The 21,332-nt window shown below is 53.0% G+C and overlaps 1 protein-coding gene across 1 annotated transcript in view; it reads left to right on the top strand.

The window, feature by feature from the left end:
• Positions 1-8,718: 8,718 nt before the first annotated feature.
• The window catches only part of CROCC (ciliary rootlet coiled-coil, rootletin), a 34,927-nt gene continuing 22,313 nt past the window's right edge, over positions 8,719-21,332 (top strand). The window contains exons 1-10 of the mRNA XM_016216138.2: positions 8,719-8,990; positions 9,524-9,665; positions 10,832-10,986; positions 15,497-15,682; positions 15,779-15,862; positions 15,936-15,997; positions 16,080-16,245; positions 16,787-16,893; positions 19,940-20,176; positions 20,597-20,693. Coding sequence (XP_016071624.2) covers positions 8,931-8,990; positions 9,524-9,665; positions 10,832-10,986; positions 15,497-15,682; positions 15,779-15,862; positions 15,936-15,997; positions 16,080-16,245; positions 16,787-16,893; positions 19,940-20,176; positions 20,597-20,693 — 1,296 coding nt within the window. The 5' untranslated portion in view covers positions 8,719-8,930. The remainder of the gene's footprint in view (positions 8,991-9,523; positions 9,666-10,831; positions 10,987-15,496; positions 15,683-15,778; positions 15,863-15,935; positions 15,998-16,079; positions 16,246-16,786; positions 16,894-19,939; positions 20,177-20,596; positions 20,694-21,332) is intronic.

Below are 21,332 nucleotides of genomic sequence, written 5' to 3'. Positions count from 1 at the left end.
GCAGGGCCACGGCAGGCGCTGGAAGCCGGGTGGAACAGCGTTTGGGCAGGAAAGTGGAAGGTGCTCTCTTGGAGGTGGGGAGTTCGGCCTTCCTGTCCACTGGCTGCTCTGTGGGTTCACAGGCTCATGGTACAGTTCCTGGTGGACTGGAGTTTCCTTGGTTTCTGAAGGGCCTTGTTTGCAGACAGCCTCTTTTTTCCTTCATGGACTGTACATGACTGACAGAGAGCTCTGCCTGAACTCTAGGGTTGCCTGTATTGCTGGTTTATAAGAAATAATTTTATCTGAGCAACCTCTAAAATTGCTTTTATCAACATACTTTACCTCTTAATTGAAAGATTTCTTTTTTGAAGGGTCAAGATTATGAACTGAAAAAAGTATTGGCCGTTTTGTGGGACCAGATTTCTAAGATAAAAAAATAAATATTTTTACTTCTGTCAGTGTATGTCAAAGACAAACCTGTTTTTGGTGGCATGGCCCATAAACCATCCAGGATGCTACAGCTAGCTCATAGCCACCTCTCACCATCGATCACATGTACAGATTTAAAGTCTGGGCCAGGGTGTCAGGTTGGCCAAAATGAGAGAAATTGACCCTGTTGCCCTAGGGCAACCAGTCACTTCTCTCCTATGCACCTAGAGGAGTACAGTCTTTGCCATTCTGGAACATTCTGGTCGTCTTGCCTTCTAATGTGGGAGAGGACCCCTGCTGCACCAATCCCTCCCCGTGGAAGCATCTCCCTAAATACTAAGGGCATACAGGCACATGGAGGCCAAAAAATATAATTTAAAAAGTCCACAGCACTTCGCCTGAGGATTCTGTAAGAAAAGTGTAGTTTTTATTTTCAATTATGGAAATAGCCACTCAGGAGAGAGAGGGCCAAGAAAATTAGAATTGAGGGTCCTTGTGCCCTTTGAGTAAAGGTAAGGAAATTGCATCAGAGGATTCTCAGGAGGGAAAGCTTTTATGTCTCTTTCCCATTACGTCCCATCCTTCGGAGTGCTTGGAGGCTGAGAATAAGGAAGTTTAGACCTAGAGGAGTCCCTTCATTAGAAGCACATGCCATGGAAGGTAAGCACTTGGTTCTGGAGACAGACCTGGGCTTTGGGGCTAGGCTGTCTTCTGGTTAGATGTGTGACCACAGGCTCCTTCCTTGACCTAAGTGTCACTCAGATGAGGCATATAAAGTGCTAGCAGGTGCACAACCTGTAGTTGGACCTTAATCAGGTAATATCCCCAGTATCATTACTCATTATGGTAATGGTGAGTCAGTTGAGAAGAAACAGTTATTAAGAATCAAACCTGAGAAGCACCTTGAGTATGTGGGGGGCAAGGCACAGTTTGGGGCTCTCCATCACCAAGTGCAAAAAACTGTTACTGGACCAAGATCCCCAGGAAACACCCCCATACCGAATCCAGCATCTCTTCAATGATACCCCTGATGGCGGTTTCCAAATTGGTGGGGGGAGTGGCTAAAATGGTGGTAGGAGGTGAGCACTGGTTTGAGGGTTGTGAGGCCTGAGCTGTTCTCTATACAGTGGGAAGGTTTGGATACACAGAGGTGTGGCAGGCAGACTCTCGGTGGCCCTCACCATCCCCACCTCCTGGTGGTCACACCCTTGTGTAAGCTTTGAGTGTAGGCTAGACCTGTGACTTCTAACCAATAGAACAAGGCAAAGAGGACTAGATGTTGCTTCCATGATTAGATTACACGAGATTATAACATCTGTCTTTAAAGAAGCAAGCTGCTATGTTGTGTGAGCTGCTCTAGTTGGAAGGTCAGTGACAAGAGCAGGCAGACAGACAACCAGAAGCTGAAGCTCTTAGTCCAGCGGTCAGCAAGGAAGCAAACACTGCCAAAGCATGTTAGCTTGAAACTGATCCTTCCCCTGCTGATCCTTCAGATGAGCCCCAACACCTTGATTGCAGCTGTGCAGTGACTCCAGCTAAGCTGAGCCCAGCATCCTAAGCCATAGAAACAGTAAGTGAGTTGGATTTTGTTTTGTTTTTCTTTTTTCAGAGAGAGGAAGGGAGAGGGAGAGAGAGAAACATCAGTGATGAAAGTCACTGATGGGCTGCCTCCTGCACACCCCCTACTGGGGATACCGGGGATTGAGCACAAGACCTGGGCGTGTGCCCTGACTGGAAATTAAATGGAGATCTCCTGGTTCATAGGTCGGTGCGCAACCTCTGAGCCACGCCAGCTGGGCTGAGTGAGTTGACTTAAGCTGCTAAGTTTGTGGTAGTATTGTTCTGCAGCAGTGGATAACCGATAGGAGAGGTGAGTGAAGGGTATTTGAGGTAGAAGTCAGTGTGAGAAAGGAATCTGGACAGATTTAATGGCTGTATGGCCTTGGGAGGTCACTTAACATGCTCACTTGGGCCTTACTTTCCCCTTTATGTTGATAGTAGCTATTATATAATGCTTACTCTGTGCTAGGCTCTGTTCTGTGCACTCAACATAAAACTCATTTCATCATCCCAGTTTTACAAATGATGAGACTAAGGGACGGTAAGATTATGTAATTTGCCCAAAGTCGCATAGTTGCTGAGTGACAAAGGTGGGATTGGAACCCAAACAGTCTGGCTCCAGCATTGATGCTCCTAATCAAGTTGATCTGCTTGAGCAGTGCTGCCCACAGGGCTGGCACATAAGACCATGCTTGACACATGAAAGTTCCCATTCCCTTCACATGGATTAAGGAAGCCATAGTATGGCCCTGCCAGGCGTGGCTCAGTGGTTGAGCATCCACCTAGGATCCAGGAGGTCATGGTTCGATTCCTGGTCAGGGCATATGCCCAGGTTTCGGGCTCGAACCCCAGTTGGGGGCGTGCAGGAGGCAGCTGATCAGTGACTCATCATTGATGTTTCAACTCCCTCTCCCTTTTTCTCAAATCAATAAAGATATGTTTTTTTTAAAAAAGCCATAGGATGGCAGGTGCTGAATGACAGGCCAAGGAGGGGGCTTTATTCCATAAGTCAGTGATTCTCAACCTTTTTCACTTCACAGCACACATAAACTAATTACTAAAATTCTGCGGCACACCGCCCTGGCCTGGTAGCTCAGTTGGTTAGAGCATTGTCCCTATAAGCCAGGGTTGCAGGTTTGATCTCTGGTAAGAGCACATAAAAAATCAATAAATGCATAAATAAGTAGAGCAACAAATAGATGTCTGTGTCTCTGTCTCTCTTAAAAACCACAAAATAAAAAAGATATCCATCAAATCCAGTTAACCGGAACACCCAAATCTAAGCCTCCTGGTTAATGTGATTTGCTGATGGTGGGCAGAGTCCAATCCCAGCCTAGCACCGGGATTAGGCAGGCTCTTGGCCCTAGCAACTTGGGGGAGGTAACTCTGTCACTTGTTTCCCAGTTACTCAAATTGCAGATTTAGAACCCTCTTCAGTGAGCAGATGAGCACCTAGCACAACTCCCTTCTGGTAGTTGGACTTGGGGTCTCTGGACTGGACACCACTTAGTTATGGGGCAGGATGACTGCAGTCCTGGGGATTTGAATGACCATAGGGCAGGCTGGGCTGAGCTGAGCCACTGAGTCAGCACAGCAGGGGACCCAGCTTCCTCACAGAGTAGGGAGCCAGAGGCCTCCAGAGGAGGTGAAAGTATCTTCTTCCCTGCAGGGGGCTTCTTGGGCTCTGGAGGTAAGGGACAAGGAGAGAGGAGCCGTATCTGCTGCCATTCCAAAATCTCAAGTGACGCAGCATGGTGTATAGGAAAGCATGGCCTGCTGCTGTTCTTTATAGATATTAACTGTTTTCCAAATATAAAAATCATAAAACAACATGCTTTTTCAAACAAAGCACAACCCTCCCTCAGCGCTGGAGACTCAGACCAGCTTACCCCTTTGACATGGATGATTTGCCTTCAAGAACAGAGGGAGGCCGGTGGAGCCTAAGGTACCTTACAATAGAAACGACATCCCCGTTATGTCTCTAACGCAGGGTTTCCGCTTTGGGTTTATCCCATCCCAGCCGGGGGAGGCGCATGAGCCTGTGAGAAGGACTGGACAGCAGGCGGTGTTCCACCATTTCACAGATAGATAAACTGAGGCCGGAAGACCTCACCTACAGGTCAATACTGAAGCCTCGGTATTGCTACACTGGCTCCAAGGGGGGGCGGGCGAGTGCTCCCCCAGGCTAGCTGGGCGTCGGGCCGAGGCCAGAATTTAGGAGTTGAAGGCCTTTAAGGCCAGGAAGCACGCCGAGCCCCAGTGGAACTGCAGCCGTTCTGGGTTCCGATTCTGCTCTGCATCTGCAGCTGCGAGACCTGGCACGATTGCTTCATCTTCAGTTTCCCGCTTATGCAAAACGAGGCTAATAGTCCCTGTTTGCTGGGTTGTGGGAAGCAGTAACTGCGATCGAGGAGAAGCCCTCAACCAGTGCCCGTGCAAAGTAAGCGCCACAAGGACCTGCCGGGTCCCGCCCCGCCCCGGGGCGCGCCCTCTGCCCCGGGGAGGCGGGGAGGCGGGCGGGTCGGGAGCAGGCTCCGCCCCCTGCCCCCGCCCGGCCCGACCCGCTCGGACACCGCGGCGGCGGCGGCGACGCGCGAAGGTAGGAGGCCGGCGGCGCGCGCTCCCGCGGGCCGGAGTCGCGGGCACGCGGCGTGTGCTCCCGCGAGCGGGGGCGCGGGGCGCTCGGGCGGGGCCGCGGGGCTGAGGTTGCGGCGCGCGCCGGGCGGGAAGGCGAGCGCGCGCACAGGCGGGCTGGAGCCGCGTGCCCCGCGCGGGCGGCGCTCGGGTCGCGCCCGCTGTCCCCGCCGCTGCCAGCCCGCCGGCGGAGCGCGCCCTCGGGCTCTGCGGACATCCTGCCGCGTCCGGTTCCAGTCCTGCCCGGGCCTCGGGGCCGGGGTGGGCGGGAAGAGGCAGGGGCCTGCTTGGGCGCAGCGGCCTGCAGGCGCCCCACGGGCGCCCCACCGCTCCGGGCTTCTCCTCGCTCCACGGGGCAGAGCTGCGGTAGGAGACCCTTCCCAAAGGTCAACACAAACAGCAGCCCCCTTCCTGCGGCTTCCTGTGGGCCGGGCGCCGTGTGGGATGTCATTTCACCTTCAGTGCAATCTTCGGAGGCGAACGTGGCTCCATTTTAGGGATGAGGAAACTGAGGCCCAGAGCGGTCAATTGAGTTGTCCGAGATGGCACAGCCTGTGCAGGGATTTGGGCCCTCCACTCCTTGGGTTTCTCAGAATGGGCTCTGAGGCCCCCGCCCCAGTCTCTGGTTGGCATTTTGAATGGGCTCCTTCGTGATTTTTGTGCAAACCCAAGAGGACAGTGCTCTGGGCGGATTTCTGACCCTGTGGTAGCCAGTCTTCCCAGCTCCCTCTGAAGCTAGGTCTTGTCTGGACCAATGGGACACTCCGGGAGGGTTCCATGAGAGTACCTTCTGTCAGTTTTTGTCTGAGATTTCCTATTTTCCTTAGCTGAGCTCACAGCAGTTGTTTAATAAGTAAACCAGGAGCAGACCAGAGGTTAAGGATAGACTGGGCTCCTCAGTCAGGAGCAGAGTTCAGGAAAGACCTCAGTGAAAGGTTAAGGTGGGTGGTGTGCGGGCAGGCTAAACAGCCATCTCTGATGTGAACAAAGAAAAATTGAATTTATTTAAGGAAAAAGGGATGGAGGATGGGGGTATCCAAAGGGAAGGGCTACACAGCTCTGAGTCAAAGGGTATTGGGTCCATGATGGCAGCAAAAATACACTTAGGACAGTGAAACAAGGAAGAGCATAGAAGAAACAACAGGAGAGCCTAGGCTGGGCAGCTCTGGCTCACTGAGAAGTCAGTGAAAAGGGGGCCCTGGAGACAGGGTTGGGGGTAAGCCAAGGACGAGCTGCTGCTGCCCATTGCTCCCCTGGTTGCAAGTCTCATGGGGTAGCCTTGGAGGAAGAAGAGTGTAGATGGCCCCGGCATCTACCCTCAGGAGGGTAGGTTGGGGGTGGGGCAACAAGCACTGGGTCCTTTGTCCTGAGCATATTTATCCTTCTCTTGCAGGTGGAAATCTTAGGGGAGGGTCTTAATAGAATATTCATCAGCTCTCCAGGTGTGCTCTTTCAGGGTCGTGGTCTCCAATGATTGGTGGGTGCCAGGGGGGATCATTAGTCAATGTTGCTGGTCCTGAGGCAGCCAGGGACTCACTTGTCTGGTTTTGCTGCTTTTCTGGGCCTGGAGCTGAAATACAACTGAGGCCTAGATGTTATCTCTAGGGTGGAAATGCTTAGGGGGTCTAATATGTGGGTGGTAGCGGGGAGGGAGGATAGGTTACCCTGGGGACAAAGTTCTTGTTTTCCCAGTTTTGCCCCTTGCTAGGCATCCAGGGCTTTCTTGCCCCTTGCTAGGCATCCGGGGCTTTCTGCCCTGGTGAGTTTCTATACCTGGCCCATCATCCTTGCTCTGCTTATGTCTGTCTAACAGTCAGGAGTCAGAACCCCTAGATCTTGGGGGTTTCTCTGACTCAGCTCCTCCTCTCTGGTCTCTCTCAAGCCCTGGGGATGGGCATCCCCCCTGGACACTAGGCACCCCTCCCATCCAGAAGTCCCGTGGGGGAGGGGGGCTGCCCAGTTTTACCCTGAACTCCTGGGATGCAGCCGGTGCTGGATGTGTTCATTGGAAGTCCTTCCTGGATCCCAGGCTGTGGGCAACATTATCTGTGGCCAAGACTTGCCCAGTGTGATCCTGCCAAAGCCCAGGGGAATTGTTTCTTTTCTTTTCTTTTTTTTTCCATTTAACTTCCTTTCCTATATTATTATTTGTCTCTTAGCATTCATTCATTCGCTCAGCAGCTGTTCATGGAGCTTTGGACTTTAGGCACTGCGGAAACTGTAGTGAACAAAGCTGACTTGGTCCCTGCCCATGGAGGAAGCAGACAACATATGTGTTGGCGAAAACAGTGAATGACCACTGGCAGGGACTGCTTTAGCTGGGAGGTCAGGGTTTGTTCTCTCAGAGGTGACATTTTTGAGCCAAGATTTGGTTGACGAACAGGAGTCAGCCATAAAAGGAAGAGGGAAGAGCATTCTAGGCAGTGGAAATAGCAGGTGCAAAGGCCCTGAGGTGGGAACCTGTCTGGTGTGTTTAAGAATCAAGAAGGCCAGCAGGGCTGGAATGGGATGCACAAGGGGGAGAAGGAAGGAGATGATACGGGAGAGGTGGGCCTGGGCCAGATCAGGCAGGCCTTGTTTGCTATGGCAGGACTTTGAATTTTATTTTGAATGTGATAGGAGGCAGTTGGATGGGGAGCCAGTGGGGTAGGGGTTGAACAGAAGAGGGAAGTGATCCTGACTATGTGAGAATAGACTGGGAAAGGGGACAAGAGGGCAAGCAAGGAGCCTATGAGGAGCCATCTCAGCAGTCCAAGTAAGAGATGGCTTATATAATACACACCAGAGACCTAGGGTGGTACCTGGCACACAGTAGGCACTCCATATGGTAGCCATTGCTGTTTTTGTTTTAAACTTTGGAACCAAGCATACGTGGGTCTTACCTGTGGCTTCAGCCCTTCATGGATGGGTGACTTTGAGCAAGTTATTTAACTTCACTGAGCCTTAGTGTTGTCATCTGTAAAGTGGTTAGAATAGTATCGCTTCACAGGGCTGCCAAGAAGGTAGAGATGCAAAGTTTTGGGCACAGGCCTGGCTCGTGGTTGGTTCAGTATTTTTGTTGTTATAATTTCTAGTCAGCAACTGGAGAATAAAGAAGGGATGGGTGGGCAGGAGCAACTGGTATGCTTGAAACTGACGAGTAATCTTTGAGGAATTTTTTGGCTGGCTCCTGCCGCTAGACCTACAAACAGCGCCTGAGGGTCTCCTGTGTACCAGGCACAGGGTTCTAGTTTGGGTACTGGGAAGACAATAGTACTAGTGATAGTAAGATAACATGAATCATAGCCAACACTTATCCACTATTTAACAGTGTGTAGTGATTAAGAAATTAGTAGCCGATAGTGAAACCCAGAAATCTCCGAGGCTCAATACAACTGAAGTTTATTTCTTGTTCATGAAAAGCCCTGTTGGGTGTTTGGCAGGTGGCTTTCTACATGATGACCCAGACCGCTTCCAGCTTGTGGCTCTGGCCCCAGGACCTCAGCATGATTTCCTTCCAGTTGGACAGGCAGGGAGATAAACAATGTCTCATAAGAGGTTTTGGTGTTTTTTTTTAAAAAAAACATATGTTTTTATTGATTGCAGAGAGAGGGAGGGAGAGAGAGAGAGAGAAAAATATTGTTGTGAGAGAGAAACATTGATTGGTTGCTTCCTGCCCGTGACCCAACTGGGGATTGAACCCAAAACCTGGGTATGTGCCCTGACCGGAATCAAACCCGCCACCTTTTGGTGCCCAGGATGATGCTCCAACCAGCTGAGCCACCCAGACAGGCAACTCTGTGTTTCTTGTACTCACAACTGTAAACCTACTTCCACCCATCCCTCTACATTCTTAACAAGCTGGAAGACTCTGGCCAGTCCTGTCTTTTGGTTGCTGACCCCATCCCCTGAGCTTTTAGGACTCTAGGACCCAGCAGTTGGGGAGGGTGGGCAGTATGTATGAGAGGGGTGGGGGGGGGAGGGGGAGAGAGAGAGAGAGAGAGTGAGTGTATTGGGAGTCCTTTGCTTCTGGTCCCTCCCTTCCTTCCCTCCCCTTCCCCCTCTCCATTATTTCCCTTCCTTTTCTCTCCCCACCTCTTCCCCTCTCTACCCCCTCCCCCCATATCCTAGGTCTTCTCTCTGTTTCCCTCTGCCCCTCCTCTGCTTTCCCCTCCCCTCCCCCTCCCTCAGCTCCTCCCACCCCTGTGGTCACATGGGGACACCGGATTAAGCCTAAGCTGCCCAGTGCTCAGCACAGCAGTCTGGCTGTGGGGTGGGCTGGAAGGATTGAGCTGGTCTGGTGCCTGGGAGAAGGGCCTGGAGAGGGTTGCCCACAGCCTCCCTCCATGAGTGTGGGGCTGGAGGGGTCGTTGGAGACCCAGCCAGAACTGGAGACGGTTATCCAGGTGGGTCCTGACCACTGTGCGTACTCCATCCAGTCACTCTGGAAGGTGTGGGTGCATCTTGGGGATGGGAGAGGTGTGGTGGTGAGGTGCACAGGGGCCCCAGTTTGCAGCTCCCAGCTAGACTCATCTCAGGGTAGAAGGGTGTGCTGTGGCTCCCTTATCCCAGTGCCCTGGGGAGGGTGGGGGTCCTTCCTCCCAGATTTTAGGGTTGGGGTGACTTCTGCTGGCATAATGGGATCCTCACCCATCTATTTCGGAGCTGGATTGGAGCCCCCAATACTCTGTGCTGCCGCTGTAGGGTTTGGTTCTCTGGCCCTCGAGGGGGCCTCCTTCCCTGGCAGGAGGCATACAAGAGTGTCCTTCCATGGGGCGGTGTCTGCAATTCTAACTCCCAGACTTCCCTCCATTTGGTGGATTTCCTGGCGGTCTCCTGGGCACCCACATCTTGGGTGACTGGATTTTGCTCTTTCCCACCCAGGCCAGGGATTCCCAGGATCCCAGGTTCCCCTCAGACCCTCTTTCTTTCCCCACAGACACTAGAGAGCAGCGTCCTGGGGCCGGGTCAGGAGACCAGCCTGAGTGTGCAGGACCCGACCCAGGACTGTCAGCCTGCCCACCTGCCTGCCCTCATCAGGGAGATTGTCACCCAAAACTTCTCCCAGCCTGAGAGCCCAGGTACCAGTCTTTCCTCTCCTCTGCACAGACACTGCCCACATCTTACCTCTTCTCACAGCCCGTTCTCAGTAGTCATGATGATAACAATGATTGCCGCTTCCACCGGGAGGCAGGTACAATCCTGCCATTTTACAGATAAGGAAATAGAGACTTAGTGGTGTAATTTGCCCAGATGTGTTCTGGGCAAATTACACCACATGTATTGCTGCTAGAAGTAGAACGCAGGGCTGAGAATCCCCTCCTTGCTGCAAAGACTTAAACCCCAAACATGATGTTCTCTCCCAGGGAAGGTGTGAGCCGGCTGAATCTGAGATTATAGGGGGAGGACAGTTCAGTTTAGCTCAGGGCTTTGTGGAAGTCCATTCCCCCCCCTTCCCCCCTCAAGAAAGCTGATGGGCCCCTGCTCCTTCTGGTAGGTGGAACTCACTGAATATTTGGATTGAGAGTCTGGGAGGGGCACACTCAGTCACAGCTGGAGTGTTTCCAGCTCTCTTTGATGGTCTTTCTGGTGTTCCTGCCATAGTCTTTGTCTAACCTCAGCCTCCTTGGGAGACCAGGGATGTTGGGGCCCCTGGGATCCACAGACAGGGACTTAGAGAGTTCTCACCCAGGTGGTATGTGTCCAGTTTACCGGGTGGAAGGGGAGCCCACAGGATGGGGTTCCTTTTCCCTCTGGTCTTTCTTTTTTTCCTCTGCTTCCTTACAACCTGACTTATACTATTTTAAAGCCTGATCTTAGAAGTTACATGAAGTGTTTCCCTTAAATCAGGCTTTCCTGCTCTCCTGGTAGGGTCTGGTTACTGTTCTATCCATTTTACAGATCAGCAAAACTGAGTCCAGAGAACAGTAGTAACTGGAGAAGGAAGGAGCTAGAACTTGGGGCCTTATCTCCTGACTACTACGGAGCTTCCCTCCTGTACCTCCCAGGCCTGCTGGGGCCACACTGCAGCTGTAGTTGTGTCCACTCTAAGTCTACCCTGAAGCCCATTGCTTTGCCCACCTTCCTGTTCTGTTCGTGCAGCCTGGTGCTACATGCACTCCTACCCAGGTTCCTTCTGGGTCCTGGTCCATCTTCCTGCCCCCATGGATGGGTGGGACACCTGTAGCGGGAGGATGTCCCCCTGGACCCAGTGGAAGCTAATCATGTGCCTGCTGTCCTTCTCCAGCCCCGCTGTCGGCCACAGAGATGGCATCAATGCTGTCGCTACAGGAAGAGAACCAGCTGTTGCAGCAGGAACTGTCCCGCGTGGAGGACCTGCTGGCCCAGAGTCGTGCCGAGCGCGATGAGCTGGCCATCAAGTACAATGCGGTCAGCGAGAGGGTGGGTGCTGCCCGGGCTGAGCCAGGGGCTCCCTTGCTGTGAGGTCAGGGAGGTGGCCAGGGCAGGCCTGCATACCGGGCAAAAGGTGGGCCTGGACTCAGGCCGGCCTGGGTTTGAACTGTGGCTCTGCCAACTTGAATGGCCCTTGAGCAAATCACCCCGCTCTCAGAGTCTGTGTTCTGTAGTGGGGATGGTACTATGAAGTGGAGTTTTGAGGAATCAGTGAGCTAATGGAATAAAGTGCCTGACACCAGGAGCATTTCATTCCTGTCTGTTCCAGACCTGCTTGGGGGTGAGAAGACATAGAAACTAAGACCCCTAGAGGTCCCTGCCACCCCTGAGTCTCTGGGCATCTCCCTGTGCTCCCATTTACATGGGCCTCGGGGTTCACCCAACAGTGGCTGGGCTCTGAGGCAGGCTGGGGTAGGAACAGGCAGCCATAGGCCTGCCGCTGCTCCCCATGGGGGTGAGGCCCAGCCATGGAAGGAGAAGCTGGGCCTGCTTACGAGTCCAGACGGGATTCACATCCCCTGGGAACCTGTGCTGCAGGCTTGCAGGGGTCCCAGCGCCTGGGCCAGGAGGTCAGTGTAGCCAGGGCCAGGGGTGCAAGTTGTTCTCTGTACTGTCTTCTTTGGACCTCCAGGCTTGTAGGAGGTGACCCTGGGGAATTGATGATGGCTGAAACTTGGTGGGAGAGTTGCATGAGGGAGGGAGAATGTGTGCAAATGGATGTGTGCATATTAAAAACAGTCATAATAGTAGCTGCTGCTTACTGAGTGCCTACTACTTGCCAGACAGGTGCTGGGTGCTTTCCCTTTAATGCACCGAGGTTGGGACCATTGTGATGCTCATTTAACAGAGGAGATAACAGAGGCTCAGAGAGGGAAAGCACTGTGCTTGGGGTCACACAGCCAATTAAGGCTAGTCTCTCGACTTCCAGCCCTGCATTAGTTTTGTTTCTCAAGTATGGGAAGAAACAATTGGGCTGGGAGTTCCAGGGGGGCAGCTGGCCTCTGGGAAGCTGGAAAGACCTCAGATACGACACTCTGATGTTGCAAGTGGGAGACTAAAGCTGGCCCAGGGTCCCCTGTGTGGTACTAGACCCCCTGAGCCAACCTGTTCATGCACGGGCTTGCATACTCCTGTTGGGAAGAGGGATATGCATTTCTGAGTGTGGTTGTAGGCTGTGTCTGTGTCCTGGTATCTGGCCGCCTGTATAAGCCCCTGACTTGTTCGGACTTGCAGAGGACGGGGAGGCTGCAGTGGCCCCCAGCACTGGGGACAGCTCAGAACTAATTTTCCCAGGGTTTGCAGGGGGTGTGGAGGGCTAACTGGATGGAGTTCCACATTGTCAGTGGTGATGGGGCCCTGAGCCAACCCCCTCCTAGTTTAGGCCTCAAATCTTTTGGCCCCTGGCACAGTGCCAGGCCTCCGAGGGCGGGAGCTGCCTCTTAAATGCCAGCTTCTGACTGACAATGAAGCCAGCACACCCCCCTGGCTGGCAGGAGAAGGGAAGAAGAGGTGGCAGGTGGCAGGTCCTTTTTCTTCTAGGACACAGCTGCTGGGCTGGGGCCTCAGCACGGGAGTAGGGGTCTGCATTAAGTCTAGAAAATTCCATCCTGTGGTCAGGGAGGCTCTGAGTATGTTGTAGAGTGAGCCTGGTGTTTGACTGTCCTCTGTCTGAGATAGCGTCAGTGCAGCACTTCCTGGAGGCAGGGATTGGCTGAGAGTGACCTCCAGGGCTTTCCTGGGGTACAGGTGGAGGTCTCCATAGAGAACATCAGAGCCTGGAGATCACCTTATTGTAGATGGGGAAACAAGTCCAGAGATGAGTGTGATAGGCCCACGGTCAGCAGTGGAGCTGGGATGAGACCCCTGGTCTGGGCTCAGGTCCTTTGGCACTATGTCTCCCTGCTGTCCACTTGTCCCCGTGCCGCAAGTGGCAGGGCCTGCCTCTGTGGCCATAAGTGTTGCATGTGGGCTAGGCTCGGGGGCAGTCAGCAAGGTCGTTCTGACTTTTTAAACCCCACAGCATCCCTGGGAAAAGAAATTGGAAGCGAGGTCAGGATTTGTGCCCTCTAGATTGCATGTAGGGAAACTGAGGCACAGGCTCCCAGTGGCCACCTCCAAGATCAGAGGGAGACCCTCAGGGTTCCTGTGGAACCCCCCCATTCTTCCTGTTCCTGAGGAGCAAGTGTTGGGTGAGGCAGCTGGGATGGGAAGAAGGGAGTGGCCACGCCCCCTGGGCTGCCTGTGTCCATGGCAACCTGGACCGAGTGACTGGAATAATAAGGTACCAGGGCAGTGGTTGCTAGGGGAGATGGTAAACTTCTTTCATCCCTGGCTTGGTGACACCCTCCTTTCTCCTTGAATAACAAGTGAAGTTGAAAGGCCGTTTTCAGGGGGTGAAGTCGGTGGAAAGGGGTGCGATATGGCTGGGAGTAACCAGGGCCTGGCTGCTAGCACTGGGGAAGCAGGCGGAGCACCCGACGACTGCCTGAACCCCTCTAAATCACAAATGCAAACAGCACCAGGTCTAGACACCTGTGTAAAACACACTCAGCACAGGTCACAATCACACCCCACACAGACATACACAGATGTGCAAAACGCACCACACGGAAACACAAGCTCACCATAGCAGGAGCTGCACCTGCAGCCAGACACCACACATCCCACCTAGGTGTGCAGCCTGCCACCCAGATGCACAGTCACAGCACCGTGATACACACATTCTGCGACAACACAGCACATTGTCTCACATCCCGTGGACACACAAAGGTGCATAAAGCATAGAGTCGCCGACACACACACCACAGACACACGCAGAGCTCAGACACACACTCCAACTCACCCATTTAGAGCTGTGCTCTCAGACCTGCAAACTCATGACCACATGGGTACACACAGATGTACCCACACCTGCACCACAATGTAGACCTGTGACCGCAGACACCACCTCTCTCAGGTCCCCATGAAGGCCTAGACACAGAGACACACAGTCCCTGGTGGAGACAAATGACAAAACACTCCCCACTCACTCCCATGAGCTACACCTGCATCGATGCACAACACACACAGCATTTCGGTGCCACCACTGGCATGCTCAGATGTGGACACTGCCCGTCTCCTGACTGAGGTGGACTTCTTGCAGACACTGGTCACAGGCCTACAGCCCATTCTTCCAGGCAGAGACCTCCTGCATGTTACCTCCTCCCACACCTTCAGATTGCATTGTTCCCCCCAACTTGAGGTGAAGCCCCCAAGCAGCCCCCACCAGCCCCTCCCTATGGGTGGCTATAGTGGCCACAGTCACCCTGCCCCAGCGCTGCCCCTGGCGGGTGGAGTGGGAGGTAGAAATGAGGTTGTTTTCAGCTTTCTCAATGGCTCATTGAACATCTCGTGGGCATACTGGGTCAATGCAGGGAACAACTGGAGGGAACCTGCACCTGCCACTAACCTGGCCTGGCCCTGTCATTAGTGTGGGTGGAAGTGTGAATGCCCTGCCCCAGCTGTAGATGGCGAGTGTGAGCTGGAGTCAGTGTCTGCTGGGCTGGGCTGTCATCCCGTTGGCTCACCCTGGGTACCTTCACTCGTCTGTTAGCCCCACTCATCCTCAGTTGCTTCCCCAACAGGTGGAGGAGGCTGAGACCAGCAGGTGCCTAAGGAAGTTAGCGAGTTCCAAGGCTATAGGAGCAGCCAGAGCCAGGCAGGCATCCTTCCTGTGCCCACAGGGCCTGATGATGAAGGGGCTGCAAGCCGCCTGGGGGTGAAGAAAGGGTGCTGACAGCAGAGGCTTCCCATGAGGTCAGGGAGAGGTGGCAGCCTGAGGCTGGGCTGGGGCTCAGGGCATTTTAAGCCATTCTGTCTATTAGAACATTTGTGTGCACCTCTTACAAATCTGAGCGCTGCGTATATAGGAGTGGGGGCAGGCCGGGGAGTTCATCTGTGTCACCCTGGGGATGTTTGACACCTCCTGTGTGCCTTATATGTGTGCATGTCTCTAAGCTCAATACGCATCCATGTGTCGATGCCTCTGTTTGAATGTATTCCCATGTGCTTATGCCATTAATTCATGATCTCAGCGAATGTGCCACTAACACTCTTCTAGGTCTAAGATGCAGTGGGGAACAGCATGCTTTCCTAAGCTCACTTGGGTACGGGGTAGGGAGACATGGGCACGGATATAGGAATCATCAACCACAGTGCAGTTAGTCATTTTGGAAGACAGGCTCACGGTGCACCCAGGGCCTCTAAGGTTTACCCCCAGGTGCATCTTTGTGTTTTGCATGCACATGTTTGTGGGCCCACCGGAATGTGTCCATGCATACCCCATCTGTGTGTCCATGCACAGCTGCATTAACCTGTGCATACGTGCGTTGCATCCTGGGCTTGCCCAAATGTGCCTACAAGGCATTGTGGGCCTGGGCCCAGCCTGACGCCCCCTGCAGAGACCTGTGTCTACTTTCCCTGGAGGCCCAGGACTCTCATCCAGGTCCCTTCCCTGCAGCTGGAGCAGGTTGTGCAGCTGGAATCTGGGGAGCTGGAAACACAGGAGCCCAGGGGGCTGGTACGGCAGAGCGTGGAGCTGCGGAGGCAGCTGCAGGAGGAGCAGGCCTCCTACCGGCGAAAGCTGCAGTCCTACCAGGAGGGCCAGCAGCGGCAGGCCCAGCTTGTGCAACGGCTGCAGGCCAAGGTCAGGGCCGCCCACTCCTGCTCCTGCCTACCCATGTGCTCATTTTGCCCTGCTCCCACCCCCTGGGGCTGACCATTGCCTGCCACTCATCCCCAGATCCTCCAGTACAAGAAGAAGTGCTCGGAGCTGGAGCAGCAGCTGTTGGAGAGATCCACAGAGCTGGAGCAGCAGCGGCTGAGGGTGGGTGCCAGGGCAGGGCAGGGCAAGCCCTTCCCTCCATGTGCCCAACCTGATGCCCACTTCTTCCACCCAGGACACAGAGCACAGTGGAGACCTGGAGAGTGCCCTCATCCGCCTGGAGGAGGAGCAGCAGAGGTGGGCACAGCAGGGAGAGGACATGGCTGGGAGGGTGGTCTTCTCCAGCCACAAGCTCACTGATCCCTCTTGCCCCAACCAGGAGCAGCAGCCTGGCCCAGGTGAACGCTATGCTCCGTGAGCAGCTGGACCAGGCCAGCTCAGCCAACCAGGCTCTGAGTGAGGACCTACGCAAGGTGACCAGCGACTGGACACGCAGTCGCAAGGAGCTGGAGCAGCGGGAGGCGGCGTGGAGGCGCGAGGAGGAGGTGGGCGCAGGGGTGCTGGGTCCAGCCTGACCCGAGGGGAAGGGCCTTTGTACAGTGGTGAGAACTTAGACTTCGGGAGAAGGAGCGGGAGGGCCCTGCTGGCCAGGTGAGCCCTTTGGGAGAGGTAAATGACTGTCATAGTGATAGTTGGCCTTGATTAGCATGTACCATGTGCCAGGTGCTCATTTTCCTCACTGCTTCGCATCATAACTGAATGTGGTAGGTGCTGTCGTCCTCACTTTAAAGAGGTTAAGTAACCTGCCCAGTCACTCGGCTGGGATGCAAACCTAGGTGCCAGCCCTTTCTGCCCTTTCTCGCTGTCTCTTGCAGCTGGTAGAGGCATTGAAACCCATTTCCTGGTGCCAGAGGGAGGCTTGGGAGTGTGAGGGTGACAGTTTCAACACAGCCCTGTGTGCAGGCCCAGACCTGGCCCACAGAAAGACCCCCTCCCTGGGCGAAAGTGCCTTCCAGGATGGTCAGAGCTGGGAAGGAAGCGGGTGGTCCTCCTGCCAGCCCCTCACTCAGCCTGTCTTCCCTCCAGTCCTTCAATGCCTACTTCAGCAACGAGCACAGCCGCCTGCTCCTCCTCTGGAAGCAGGTTATGGGGGTCCGGCGGCTGGTCAGCGAGGTGAAGATGTCCACCGAGAGGTGAGGCCTGGCTGGCCAAGGGGGTGGCTTGGGGAGACGCTGTAGCAGCAGCTGGAAGGCAACCCTGCTTTTTAAGTTGAATTCGGCTGAACTCAGTTGAACTTCAGTCTAACCCAACACACCTACTGTGTGCCAGGCCCTTAGAGATACATGCAGAAGCAACTAGTAATAGTGTACTCTTACCACGATTGTGGTGATCAACATTTACTAGGTGTTTCCTCTGAGCTAGGCTCTTTGTACATTTAATTTCATCTCGTATCCACAGCATCTCTGTCAAGTAGGAACTGTAATAGTTCCAATTTACAGATGAGAACACTGAGGCTTATATAGGTAGTGTGACTTTCCTAAAGTCACACAGCAGTGAGCAGATGAGTCAGGATTTACAGCTCCTGCTTTTAATCCACTAGAATATTCAGCTTATGCTACCCAGGTCCTTACCACCTCTAGCGATGAAAAGAAATAGACCCCCAACCCTGGCCAGGTGGTTCAGTTGGTTGGAGCATTGTCCTATACACTGAAAGGTCCTGGTCAGGGCACATACCTAGGTTGCAGGTTTGATCCCCAGTCAAGGTGTGTACGGGAGACAGCCAATCCATGTTTCCCTCTCACATCAACTTCTCTCCCTTCCCCACCTCTTCCTCTCTCTCTAAGATCAATAAAAAAAACCCATATCCTCAGGTCAGGATTTTCTAAAAAAAGAAATAGGCTCCCAGAATTCTAAACCTAGAAAGTGAGTGGTCAGTAACATGAAAGTGGAACAGAGAGAATGTCCTGGATGCTTAGAAGGATGGGAGGGTTGGGGAGGTCAGAAAGACACTTCATAGAGAAGGTGGAATGTGGAATTTGCACTGAGCTCAGGGATGAGTAGTATTTTAACTAGCAGAGCTAGGGCACACTAGGCAGAGAGTACAGCCAGAGCAAAAGCTTGGAGGTGGGAGAAAATGGTGGGCTTGGAGAGAAAGTCAGGTGAACGGAGGTCAGGTTGGAAAGGAGAGCCTCAAAGCCACGCTCTAGCACGCGGGCTTGGTCCTGCAAGGTCTTTGAGCAGGTGAGGCTGTGGGGCAGAGCCCAGGGGCAGGGAGACCAATTTGTTTCCTTTTTTACATTAAAAATTTGTTTAATTAACGATCTTTTGTTAAAATCATCAAATATTCAGTGTTTCCCAATTTTTGGTGAACTCATCAATGTTATAGACGGTTTGCTTCAATTTTCGTCTTAACAATTTGTTTGAATCAGGATAGATGTTCACAAAATGTGGTGGGTTGATTTGCCCTTTAAGTCTCTTTTATTTGTTCAGGAGACTGGGGCAGTTGTCCTAAGATTCCCACAGTCTGCATTCTGTGGTGTCATTTAACACCTTTGTATTTCTTGTAAGTTGGATGTTGATCAGATTCAGGTTCAGGTTTTTTGTTGTTGTTCCTTTTGGTGTTTGTTTTTTTTTTATAAGACTTCTTCATAAGTGCTGTGTGCTCTTTCATCAGGAGGCCTGATTGCCTGGGTGTCTCTTTTTGGGCACTGCCTTAGATGCTCAATACCAAGGCCCAGACATTCATCAGAGGTTGCAAGATTCTGATTGTCTCGTTCTGTCACTCCTAAATGTATTAATTGGAATTCTTCCTTAATGAGGCACTTCCTCTCTTTATATTAGATACACAATGGTACAGTTCATTCAGGATAGGAGAGAATTTAACCTATTTGATGTACTTTAAAAATGCCCTATTTTTAATTAGCATTTAAAAAGTTAATATTTTATGTTTTTAAAAAATTTATTTTAGAGAGAGGAAGGGAGAGAGAGACAGCGATCAGTTGTCTTCCTGATGGGGGATCAAACCCGAAACCTGGGCAAGTGCCCAGACCAGAAATCGAACCCACCACCTTTGGGTGTACTAGATGACACTCCAACCAGCCCAGCCACATCGGCCAGGGCCTAGTATTTTACTTTTTAAATAACTCATATATTCACAAGATTCAAATTTCAAAAGGGTATAAGGTGAAAAGGCTCCCTCCCACCTCTGGCCTCAGACACTCCTCCCCCTCCTGGAGGAAAGCAGTATGACCCATCACTTTCCTAAATGACCTTCCAGGCTTATTTTATACAAGCAAGTGCAGCAGATCTCACACACGCACACACACCCTTTTATATACTCTTGGTAGAATTTCATCTTTGCTGTTCTTGATGATGCTTGCTTTCTTTCTAATTGATTTGGGAGAGATCTGCTGTTCCATCAATTCAGGCACTCATTGTTTGTTTTTCTGTTTGTTTTAAATATATCTTCATTGATTTCAGAGAGAGGAAAGGAGAGGGAGAGAGAGATATAGAAACATCAATGATGAGAGAGTCATTGATCGAGCCCGCAACCCAGGCATGTGCCCTGACTGGGAATCGAACCCCGATCGCCTGGATCCCAGGTCGACGCTCAACTGCTGAGCCACGCCCGGCCGGGCATTGTTGATTCTTGTATGTGCCCTGACTGGGGATCCCACCTGCAACCGTGGCTTATTGAGATGATGCTCCAGCCACCTGAGCTACCCGGCCAGGGCTAGAAGATGCTTCCTTCACCTCATAGTCATAACTGAGTTACAAGTGGGAGTGGTTCCACTTCAGGCTCTGAAGAGCTTCCCCATTCGTTCTTCTCAGCTACAGAGTGTTCCACAGAATGGATGTATCAGGGCTTATTTAAGAGCAGTCCCTTTTGATGGCCATTTAGGTTGCCACCAGTATTTCTGACCTGAGCAATGCTGCAGTGGGTCACCTTATACACACGTCACTTTCCATGTGTTGGGGCATCTCTGTAGGATAAATTCTTAGAATTGGAGTTGGTGGGTCAAAGAGCCGATCCGTTAGTAATTTTCAGAGCTCTTCCTGACTGCCCTCAGCTGTGGTTGTCCTCCAGCCAGCAGTGTTGCGGAGGGTCTGTTTAACCACAGCCTCACCCACACTGTGCGTTATATGACTTTTTTCCCCAGTGTGATAGTGACAGATAGCATCCCAGTGCCATTTGGGAGCCCACCCCATCCCATCCCTATCCTGTGTTCTCTCCACCAGAGACCTGCTGCAGCTGGGAGGGGAGCTGGCCCGGACTTCACGAGCTGTCCAGGAAGCGGGCCTGGGGCTGAGCGCGGGCCTGCGGCTGGCCGAGAGCCGGGCCGAGGCAGCCCTGGAGAAGCAGGCACTGCTGCAGGCCCAGCTGGAGGAGCAGCTGCGGGACAAGGTGCTCCAGGAGGAGTGCATGGCCCAGCTGCAGATGCAAAACAACCTGGACAAGGCCGACCTCAATGCCAGGTGGGTGCCTGGTAGGGGAGGAGGGGGTCTGTTCACTGGAGATGGGCCCTTCTGCTCGAGCTCAGCCAGTCTTCCCAGGTACCCCGTTTGGCAGAGTGGGAGACTGAGGTCCAGAAGGCTCTTGCCCAGGGCACATTACAAGCAGTTCAACCTCTGATGCCAAATTTGCTCCCAGTACCTGCAGCCTAGACAAGTCCCAGAGTGCTTTCCCAGGAGATAAAGGGGTGGCAACCTCATTCCCATTTACTGAGAAGTCTGAGGCCCAGAGAGAAGTGGCTTGCTGAAGGTTGTACAACTAGGGAGGCAAATCCTAGGGTCCCTGCTGCAGGTTTGGGGAAGCGTGCAGGACACAGAGCTGGGGGGTTTGAGGACAAGCTGGGGTGGGTCTTCCATTTACCTCTGTTGCTCCCCCACCTCCAGAGTGACAGAGCTGGCCCTGACAGTGGAGCGCCTTCAGAACCAGAATCTCGAGAAGGATCAGGTCAACAAGGCCCTCAGTGAGAAGCTTGAGGCCCTGGTGAGATGCAGCGCCCTAGAGGTGTGGCAGGGCGGGATGGGGCACTGACCAGATCCATGGACACAGGTGGAGGGCCAGGCTGCTTGGGCCACCCTGGAGCATCCCACTCAGACTGTTTTACCCCCTCATTAATTGAACACCTAGTGTGTGCCAGGCTTAGTGTGAGCACATTTATCTCCTTTATCCCATTTCATCCTCTCAGCAGCTCTGTAGCATGATCCCCATTATACAGATGAGAAACCTGAGGCCCAAGGGGAAATACTTGTCCAGAGACTCAGAGCCAGTGAGTTGGGGAGTCAGGACTTGAGCTCATGCCTGTAACCTGCTAGCCCAGGGCTCTTTCTCTTGGAGCTCAGCTGTGTCCCCACCAGAGGGATACCCTTCAAGGGTACTGCCTGGGTTGGTTACCCTTCTGTGTGGGGCCAGGCCTGGTTCTATGTCTAGCTCTTCCCCAACAGGCTGTGTGACCTGAGGTGGAACACTGCACTTCTCTGGGCCTAGTCTGTTCAGGGCAGTTGGGGCCGCTGTGAGGTTACCAAGCAGCTGGACTATGGTCATGGCCTTAGAGGCTACCTGATTGGTGGGGGACCAGGGAGAGATGATTGGGTTCCAGATTAGGGCAGAGACCCTGACCACCCT

This window comes from Miniopterus natalensis, chromosome 9 (assembly GCF_054644295.1).
Source record: "Miniopterus natalensis isolate mMinNat1 chromosome 9, mMinNat1.hap1, whole genome shotgun sequence".
Lineage (NCBI taxonomy): Eukaryota > Metazoa > Chordata > Mammalia > Chiroptera > Miniopteridae > Miniopterus > Miniopterus natalensis.
This window is presented reverse-complemented; position numbering and strand designations above follow the sequence as displayed.